At 61.6% G+C, this 10,771-nt stretch overlaps 1 protein-coding gene across 1 annotated transcript; it reads left to right on the forward strand.

The window, feature by feature from the left end:
- Positions 1 to 1,413: 1,413 nt before the first annotated feature.
- LOC144955093 (uncharacterized) lies at positions 1,414 to 10,771 on the forward strand (the record flags this gene model as incomplete). Its single annotated transcript, XM_078885429.1, has 2 exons — positions 1,414 to 1,540; positions 5,126 to 10,771. A coding segment is annotated over exon 2 (5,619 nt), but the record flags the coding sequence as incomplete, so codon positions are not given.

Below are 10,771 nucleotides of genomic sequence, written 5' to 3' on the forward strand. Positions count from 1 at the left end.
GGTGAGTGGGTGGGTGAATGGGTGAGTGGGTGAGTGGGTGAGTGGGTGGGTGGGGGGGTGGGTGAGTGAGTGGGTGGGTGAGTGGGTGAGTGGGTGAGTGAGTGGGTGGGTGAGTGAGTGAGTGAGTGGGTGGGTGGGTGGGTGAGTGGGTGGGTGAGTGGGTGGGTGAGTGGGTGAGTGGGTGAGTGAGTGGGTGGGTGGGTGGGTGAGTGAGTGAGTGGGTGGGTGAGTGAGTGGGTGGGTGGGTGAGTGGGTGGGTGAGTGGGTGGGTGAGTGGGTGGGTGAGTGGGTGGGTGGGTGGGTGGGTGGGTGAGTGAGTGAGTGAGTGAGTGGGTGGGTGAGTGGGTGGGTGAGTTGGTGGGTGGGTGAGTGGGTGGGTGAGTTGGTGGGTGGGTGAGTGGGTGGGTGAGTTGGTGGGTGGGTGAGTGGGTGGGTGAGTTGGTGGGTGGGTGAGTGGGTGGGTGAGTTGGTGGGTGGGTGAGTGGGTGGGTGAGTGGGTGGGTGGGTGAGTGGGTGGGTTAGTGGGTGGTGAGTGGGTGGGGGGGTGGGTGGGTGGGTGGGTGAGTGGGTGGTGGGTGGGTGGGTGGTGGGTGGGTGGTGGGTGGGTGGTGGGTGGGTGAGGGGGTGGGGGGGGTGAGTGGGTGAGTGGGTGGGTGGGTGGGTGGGTGAGGGGGTGGCGGGGGTGAGTGGGTGAGGGGGTGGCGGGGGTGAGTGGGTGAGTGGGTGGGTGTGTGGGTCAGTGGGTGGGTGAGTGGGTGGCTGGGTGGGTGGGTGAGTGAGTGGGTGGGTGGGTGGGTGGGTGGGTGGGTGAGTGGGTGGGTGAGTGAGTGGGTAGCTGGGTGGGTGGGTGAGTGGGTGGGTGAGTGGGTGGGTGTGTGGGTCAGTGGGTGGGTGAGTGGGTGGCTGGGTGGGTGGGTGAGTGAGTGAGTGAGTGGGTGGGTGGGTGGGTGAGTGGGTGGGTGAGTGAGTGGGTAGCTGGGTGGGTGGGTGAGTGGGTGGGTGAGTGAGTGAGTGGGTGGCTGGGTGAGTGAGTGAGTGGGTGGCTGGGTGAGTGAGTGAGTGAGTGGGTGGCTGGGTGAGTGAGTGAGTGGCTGGGTGAGTGAGTGAGTGGCTGGGTGAGTGAGTGAGTGGCTGGGTGAGTGAGTGAGTGGCTGGGTGAGTGAGTGAGTGGCTGGGTGAGTGAGTGAGTGGCTGGGTGAGTGAGTGGGTGAGTGAGTGGCTGGGTGAGTGAGTGGCTGGGTGAGTGAGTGGCTGAGTGAGTGAGTGGCTGGGTGAGTGAGTGGGTGAGTGAGTGGCTGGGTGAGTGGCTGGGTGAGTGGCTGGCTGGCTGGCTGGGTGAGCAAGTGAGTAAACGAGTGAGCCAACGTGCACAGCCCACGCCGTGCCCACCGTAGCGACGTCTGTGCGCAGGGACCTGGTGCTCTGTTGGTGCTCACTCCACCCACTCCCCTCCGAGCTGCCGAGAGACTGCCTGGCTCTGGCTCAGGGATGTTCCAACCCGTCGCTTCTCCTGCACCTACTCTGGGCGATTCAGAGCCAGGTAGGGCGCGAGGGCCACTCCACGTTTCCGTGCCGAGCGCTGAGACCCACAGACTCAACACTGAGACCCACAGACTCAGCACTGAGACCCACAGACTCAGCACTGAAACCCACAGACTCAGCACTGAGACCCACAGACTCAACACTGAGACCCACAGACTCAGCACTGAGACCCACAGACTCAGCGCTGAGAACCACAGACTCAGCGCCGAGACCCACAGACTCAGCACTGAGACCCACAGACTCAACACTGAGACCCACAGACTCAGCGCTGAGAACCACAGACTCAGCGCCGAGACCCACAGACTCAGCGCCGAGACCCACAGACTCAACACTGAGAACCACAGACTCAGCGCTGAGACCCACAGACTCAGCACTGAGACCCACAGACTCAACACTGAGACCCACAGACTCAGCGCTGAGACCCACAGACTCAGCACTGAGACCCACAGACTCAGCGCTGAGACCCACAGACTCAGCACTGAGACCCACAGACTCAACACTGAGACCCACAGACTCAACACTGAGACCCACAGACTCAACACTGAGACCCACAGACTCAGCGCTGAGACCCACAGACTCAACACTGAGACCCACAGACTCAACACTGAGACCCACAGACTCAGCACTGAGACCCACATACTCAACACTGAGACCCACAGACTCAACACTGAGAACCACAGACTCAGCACTGAGACCCACAGACTCAGCACTGAGACCCACAGACTCAGCACTGAGACCCACAGACTCAACACTGAGAACCACAGACTCAGCACTGAGACCCACAGACTCAACACTGAGAACCACAGACTCAGCACTGAGACCCACATACTCAACACTGAGACCCACAGACTCAGCGCTGAGACCCACAGACTCAACACTGAGACCCACAGACTCAACACTGAGACCCACAGACTCAGCGCCGAGACCCACAGACTCAGCACTGAGACCCACAGACTCAACACTGAGACCCACAGACTCAACACTGAGACCCACAGACTCAGCGCTGAGACCCACAGACTCAGCGCCGAGACCCACAGACTCAGCACTGAGACCCACAGACTCAGCGCTGAGACCCACAGACTCAGCGCTGAGACCCACAGACTCAGCGCTGAGACCCACAGACTCAGCGCTGAGACCCACAGACTCAACACTGAGACCCACAGACTCAGCGCTGAGACCCACAGACTCAGCACTGAGACCCACAGACTCAACACTGAGACCCACAGACTCAGCGCCGAGACCCACAGACTCAGCGCCGAGACCCACAGACTCAGCACTGAGACCCACAGACTCAGCGCTGAGACCCACAGACTCAGCGCTGAGACCCACAGACTCAGCACCGAGACCCATAGACTCAGCACTGAGACCCACAGACTCAACACTGAGACCCACAGACTCAGCACTGAGAGCCACAGACTCAGCGCTGAGACCCACAGACTCAGCACTGAGACCCACAGACTCAACACTGAGAGCCACAGACTCAGCGCTGAGACCCACATACTCAACACTGAGACCCACAGACTCAACACTGAGAACCACAGACTCAGCACTGAGACCCACAGACTCAGCACTGAGACCCACAGACTCAGCACTGAGACCCACAGACTCAACACTGAGAGCCACAGACTCAGCACTGAGACCCACAGACTCAACACTGAGAACCACAGACTCAGCACTGAGACCCACATACTCAACACTGAGACCCACAGACTCAGCGCTGAGACCCACAGACTCAACACTGAGACCCACAGACTCAGCACTGAGACCCACAGACTCAGCACTGAGACCCACAGACTCAGCACTGAGACCCACAGACTCAGCACTGAGACCCACAGACTCAGCACTGAGACCCACAGACTCAGCGCTGAGACCCACAGACTCAGCGCCGAGACCCACAGACTCAGCACTGAGACCCACAGACTCAGCGCTGAGACCCACAGACTCAGCGCTGAGACCCACAGACTCAGCGCTGAGACCCACAGACTCAGCGCTGAGACCCACAGACTCAACACTGAGACCCACAGACTCAGCGCTGAGACCCACAGACTCAACACTGAGACCCACAGACTCAGCGCCGAGACCCACAGACTCAGCGCCGAGACCCACAGACTCAGCACTGAGACCCACAGACTCAGCGCTGAGACCCACAGACTCAGCGCTGAGACCCACAGACTCAGCACCGAGACCCATAGACTCAGCACTGAGACCCACAGACTCAGCGCTGAGACCCACAGACTCAGCACTGAGACCCACAGACTCAGCACTGAGAGCCACAGACTCAGCGCTGAGACCCACAGACTCAACACTGAGACCCACAGACTCAGCACTGAGAGCCACAGACTCAGCGCTGAGACCCACAGACTCAACACTGAGACCCACAGACTCAGCACTGAGACCCACAGACTCAGCGCTGAGACCCACAGACTCAGCACTGAGAGCCACAGACTCAGCACTGAGACCCACAGACTCAACACTGAGAGCCACAGACTCAGCACTGAGACCCACAGACTCAGCACTGAGACCCACAGACTCAACACTGAGACCCACAGACTCAGCACTGAGACCCACAGACTCAGCGCTGAGACCCACAGACTCAACACTGAGACCCACAGACTCAGCACTGAGACCCACAGACTCAGCACTGAGACCCACAGACTCAGCACTGAGACCCACAGACTCAGCACTGAGACCCACAGACTCAGCACTGAGACCCACAGACTCAGCACTGAGACCTCCAGACTCAGCACTGAGACCCACAGACTCACCACTGAGACCCACAGACTCAGCACTGAGACCCACAGACTCAGCACTGAGACCCACAGACTCAGCACTGAGACCCACAGACTCAGCACTGAGACCCACAGACTCAGCACTGAGACCCACAGACTCAATACTGAGACCCACAGACTCAGCACTGAGACCCACAGACTCAGCACTGATACCCACAGACTCAGCGCTGAGACCCACAGACTCAGCACTGAGACCCATAGTGACACCCACAGAGACCCCACAGACACCCACAGACACCCACAGAGACCCACAGAGACACCCACAGACACACAGACCCCCACAGACCCCCACAGAGACACCCACAGACCCCCACATACCCCCACAGACACCCACAGAGACCCACAGAGACCCCCCAGAAACCCACACAGACACCCACAGAGACACACACAGAGACACACACAGAGACCCCCACAGAGACACACACAGAGACACACACAGAGACCCCCACAGAGACACCCACAGAGACACCCACAGAGACCCCCACAGAGACCCACAGACACACACAGACATACACAGACACCCTCAGACACACACAGAGACACCCACAGAGACCCACAGACACCCACAGAGACACCCACAGAGACCCACAGACACCCACAGACACCCACAGAGACCCACAGACACCCACAGACACCCACAGAGACACCCACAGAGACCCACAGACTCAGCACTGAGACCCACAGAGACACCCACAGACACCCTCACACAGACACCCACAGAGAACCCCACAAAGACCCCCACAGACCCCCACAGAGACCCCCACAGCGACCCACACCCCCCCCCGTTTCTCCAGGTGGGCGAGAGAGGCTTGGTTGAGTGCATGGAGCTCATCCTCTTGGGCCTTCGCGCCTGCGCTCAGATGGGCACCTCAACAACAACAACCACAACCACAACAACAACAACCTCCTGGTCAAGCGATGGCACTACGGCCACGGCCACCACCATCGCCCTGTGCCGCGCCCTGGCCTGCCTGGCGCCGCAGGAAGACCGCGAGTTGGTGCGCGCCAGCCACCTCACCGCCTTCCTGTGCGCTCCCTCGGCCGACGCCCTGCCAGCGCTGGAGTGCCTCTTCTCATCGTCATCATCGTCGTCGTCATCATCAGTAGCGTCGGTAGCACCGACACCGCCGTCGTCAACGGCACCACTGTCGTCGTCAACGGCACTACCGCCATCGTCAACGGCACTACCGATGCCGTCAACGGCACTACCGCCGTCATCAACGGCACTACCGATGCCGTCAACGGCACTACCGCCGTCGTCAACGGCACTACCGATGCCGTCAACGGCACTACCGCCGTCGTCAACGGCACTACCGCCGTCGTCAACGGCACTACCGCCGTCGTCAACGGCACTACCGCCGTCGTCAACGGCACTACCGCCGTCGTCAACGGCACTACCGATGCCGTCAACGGCACTACCGCCGTCGTCAACGGCACTACCGCCGTCGTCAACGGCACTACCGACGCCGTCAACGGCATCTCTGCCATCATCAACGGCACCACCACCGCCACTACCGATGTCAACGGCACTACCACCAGCACCACCGCCACTACCGATGCCGTCAACGGCACTACCGCCGTCGTCAACGGCACTACCACCAGCACCACCGCCACCACCAACACCACCAGCACCATCATCGACTTCCTCCTCCTCCTGCTGCCACTACAGAAGTCTGCTACAGGCCTCGCTGCCAGCCCCACCCCCTCACCCCGCCTCGGCCAATCGGGCGGCGGCGTGCAATCCCCAGGCCCCGCCCCCTCACCCCGCCTCGGCCAATCGGGCGGCGGCGTGCAATCCCCAGGCTCCGCCCCCTTTCCAGCTGGCCAATCACCCTCTAGCGGCCCCGCCCACTAAGCTGGAGGCCCTCGGCCCGCCATTGTCACTGGGTTCCGGCTCGCTCGTCACGACCCCGGTAACCACGACGACCACCCCGCCGGTAACCACGACGACCACCCCTATCGAAGCCCCGCCCACCCCTATCGAAGCCCCGCCCACCCCCATCGAAGCCCCGCCCACCGCCCCTCAGGACACGCCCCTCTCTACCGAAGCCCCTCCCCCCGTTGCCCTGACGACCCCGGCGACCCCGGTGTCAATCCCCAACTCGCTGCGCACGGAGCTGCTGCTGCGCCTCAAGTCGCGGTGGCCCTTCCAGATGGACCCCGAGTTCTGGAGTCCCGCGCTGCTGCGACGGAACTGCTCGCGGCTCCTCGGCGTTGCCGCCGGCGACGCCGAAACGGAGCACCAGCACCAGCTCCACCACCACCACCAGCAGCAACAGCAGCAGCGCGACCGCGCGGAGAAAACCGCCCCTCCGTCGTTCTTCTGCGGCGTCCGCCTCGGCGCCGGCGCCGACGACGACGACGGACACATCTCGTGGCGTCAGCTCGTGGGGGGACGTCTCAACGGCGGCGGGGGCAGCGGCGGGGGCCGCGCCGGCAAGAAGGGGCCGGTCGGTTCGGCCCGCCGACTCAACGGCACTCCCGGCGAGCCTCCGTTGCCCACTTTGCCGGGCACTTTGCCGGGCACGCCGGTGCCCGACGCCGGCTGTGCCGACGGGCAGCCCAAGAAGAGGAAGAGGGGGCGGCCGCGGTTAGACGAGCGCGGCCCCGGTAACGCCGGTGCCGGTGCCGCGCCGGTTTTGGCGAAGGCAAAGTGTCCGGTGTGCGGCCGCAGCTTTGACCGCCGCTGCCCGGTGTGCGGGCCCAAGCGCCGGCTGCGGAGGGCGGTGGATGGCGCCGGCGTTGGTGGCGTCGGTGGCGGTAACAACGGCGTGGCGGGGGTGCCGGGGGTGGTGGTGCCGGGGGTGGTGTCGGTGTCGGTGGTGCCGGGAGGCGGTGGCAAGCCGGCCACCGGCTCAGAGTCGAGGGGCCTGGAGAGGAAGGAGAGGGAACAGGAGAATGAAGAGAGGAAGGAAAGGAAGGAGGACAGGAAGGAGGAGAATGAAGAGAGGAAGGAAAGGAAGGAGGACAGGAAGGAGGAGAATGAAGAGAGGAAGGAAAGGAAGGAGGACAGGAAGGAGGAGAATGAAGAGAGGAAGGAACGGAAGGAGGACAGGAAGGAGGAGAGGAATGAGGAGAGGGAGGAGGAGGGGAAGGAAAGGAAGGAGGACAGGAATGAGGAGAGGAAGGAGGGGGGGTCGGTTTGCGTTGGCGTCACGGTTGAGGTCTCTCCCGGCAGCGTCGGTCGGCAGCCAAAAGCTGGAGGAGGTGGAGGAGCTGGAGGAGGTGGAGGAGGAGGTGGAGGAGGAGGTGGGAGAGAAATATCAGAGGACGACAACAACGACGACAACAATGACGACAACAACGACGACAACAACGACGACAACAACGACGACAACAACGACGACAACAACAACTCTAGGGTTACCGGACACGCCGGGCACCGGGTCGGAGCCACGGCCGGATCGGCCGTTGCCAGCGACTCGCTCGCCCAGCCGGACGCCCCGGGGGTGAGACGCGGTGCCGGCACTACCACCACCACCACTACCACCGGGGCTACGACCGCGAGGGGGGTCCTGGATCCGCCGGACGGCGTGGCGGTGCCCGCCGGGATACGGGGCGCGACGGAGGGACGCGGCCGAGAGAGGCCGGGCGGTGGAGACGACTCTGAGGCCTTGGCCGTCACAGCAGTGGCCACCACAGCAGTGGACGTCACAGCAGTGGCCACCACAGCAGTGGCCGCCACAGCAGTGGACGTCACAGCAGTGGCCACCACAGCAGTGGCCGCCACAGCAGTGGACGTCACAGCAGTGGCCACCACAGCAGTGGCCGCCACAGCAGTGGACGTCACAGCAGTGGCCACCACAGCAGTGGCCACCACAGCAGTGGACACAGCAGCAGTGGCCACCACAGCAGTGGCCACCACAGCAGTGGCCACCACAGCAGTGGCCACAGCGGCGGTGGACGCAGCAGCGGTGGACACGGTGGCCACGGTGGCGCTGTCCGACGGCTTGTCCCACGGCGGGGGAGACGCGGAGACACCTGGTGACGTGGAGACACAGGGACACGTGGTGACACGGGGAGACGTGGGGATACCAGGAGATGTGGAGACACGGAGAGGCGCGGAGACACGGGGAGACGTGGAGACAAGATCAGACGCGGAGACACGGGGAGATGTGGAGACACGGGGAGACACGAAGACACGGGGAGATGCGGGGACACTGGGAGATGTGAAGACACGGGGAGACACGGAGACACAAGGAGATGCGGAGACACGGGGACACGTCGCGGAGACAAGATCAGACGCGGGGACACGGGGAGATGTGGCGACACGGGGAGACACGAAGACACAGGGAGACATGGGGATGCCGAGAGATGTGGAGACACGGGGAGACGTGGTGGAGACAAGACCAGACGCGGGGACACGTGGAGACGCGGAGACAAGATCAGACGCGGGGACACGGGGAGATGTGGAGACATGGGAATACGTCGCGGAGACAAGATCAGACGCGGGGACACGGGGAGACGTGGGGACACGGGGAGACACGAAGACACGGGGACACGTGGTGGAGACAAGATCAGACGCGGGGGCACGGGGAGACGTGGGGACACGGGGAGATGTGGAGACAAGATCAGACGCGGGGACACGGGGAGACGTGGGGACACGGGGAGACACGAAGACACGGGGACACGTGGTGGAGACAAGATCAGACGCGGGGGCACGGGGAGACGTGGGGACACGGGGAGACACGAAGACACGGGGACACGTGGTGGAGACAAGATCAGACGCGGGGGCACGGGGAGACGCCGCTGGAGGGAAGGGCGACGCTCCGGGCGGTGCCGTGAGCACGGAGGCGGGGAGCGCGCCGAGTTCCGAGAAGACGGGGGGACCGGAGATCTCACCGGTGGAGAGCGCCGCCGTCGCTGGGAGCACGAACCGCGCTGGGGACGGGAGTACGCGGCTCGGAGCTGCCGGTGAGAGTACGGAGAGTAGGCTACAGAGTAGGGCGAGTACGCTGCAGAGTAGAGAGAGTAGTCTACAGAGTACGGAGAGTAGGCTACAGAGTACAGCGAGTAGGCTGCAGAGTACAGCGAGTAGGCTGCAGAGTATGGAGAGTACGCTGCAGAATAGAGAGAGTAGTCTGCGGAGTCGAGAGAGTACGCCACAGAGTACGGAGAGTGCGCTACAGAGTACGCTGCAGAGTACGCTACAGAGTACGCTGCAGAGTACGGAGAGTGCGCTACAGAGTACGGAGAGTACGCTACAGAGCACGCTACAGAGTACGCTGCAGAGTACGCTACAGAGTACGCTGCAGAGTACGGAGAGTACGCTGCGGAGTACGCTACAGAGTACGCTACAGAGAACGCTGCAGAGTACGGAGAGTGCGCTACAGAGTACGCTACAGAGTACGCTACAGAGAACGCTGCAGAGTACGGAGAGTGCGCTACAGAGTACGCTACAGAGTACGCTGCAGAGTACGCTGCAGAGTACGGAGAGTGCGCTACAGAGTACGCTACAGAGTACGCTACAGAGTACGCTGCAGAGTACGCTGCAGAGTACGGAGAGTACGCTGCGGAGTAGAGAGAGTAGTCTGCGGAGTCGAGAGAGTACGCCACAGAGTACGGAGAGTACGCTGCAGAGTACGGAGAGTACGCTGCAGAGTACGCTACAGAGTACGCTGCAGAGTACGGAGAGTACGCTGCGGAGTAGAGAGAATGTGGGACAGAGGAGAGTGGAGGAGAGTGTGGGGGAGAGTGCGACGATGATGATGATGGGGGGAGAGAGTTGGGAACGTTGTAAGAAGGGTGCCGTGTCACCATCACCGATGACATCAACGACGACATCAACGACGACATCGCTGTCAACATCAGCAACATCACTATCAACATCGATACCACCATCAACATCGCCGCCAACACCACCACCATCAACATCGCTACCACCACCATCAACATCACCACCATCAACATCGCTACCATCAACATCACTACCAACACCACCACCATCAACATCACTACCACCACCATCAACATCACTACCAACACCACCACCATCAACATCACTACCACCACCACCACCATCAACATCACTACCACCACCACCACCATCAACATCACTACCTCCACCATCAACATCACTACCAACACCACCACCATCAACATCACTACCACCACCACCACCACCATCAACATCACTACCACCACCATCAACATCGCTACCATCAACATCACTACCAACACCACCACCATCAACATCACTACCAACACCATCAACATCACTACCAACACCACCACCATCAACATCACTACCACCACCATCAACATCACTACCACCACCACCACCATCAACATCACTACCAACACCATCATCATCAACATCACTACCAACACCACCATCAACATCACTACCACCACCATCAACATCACTACCAACACCATCATCATCAACATCACTACCAACACCACCATCAACATCACTACCAACACCATCATCATCAACA

The sequence above is a fragment of the Lampetra fluviatilis genome, unplaced genomic scaffold (genome assembly GCF_964198595.1).
Source record: "Lampetra fluviatilis unplaced genomic scaffold, kcLamFluv1.1 SCAFFOLD_173, whole genome shotgun sequence".
Lineage (NCBI taxonomy): Eukaryota > Metazoa > Chordata > Hyperoartia > Petromyzontiformes > Petromyzontidae > Lampetra > Lampetra fluviatilis.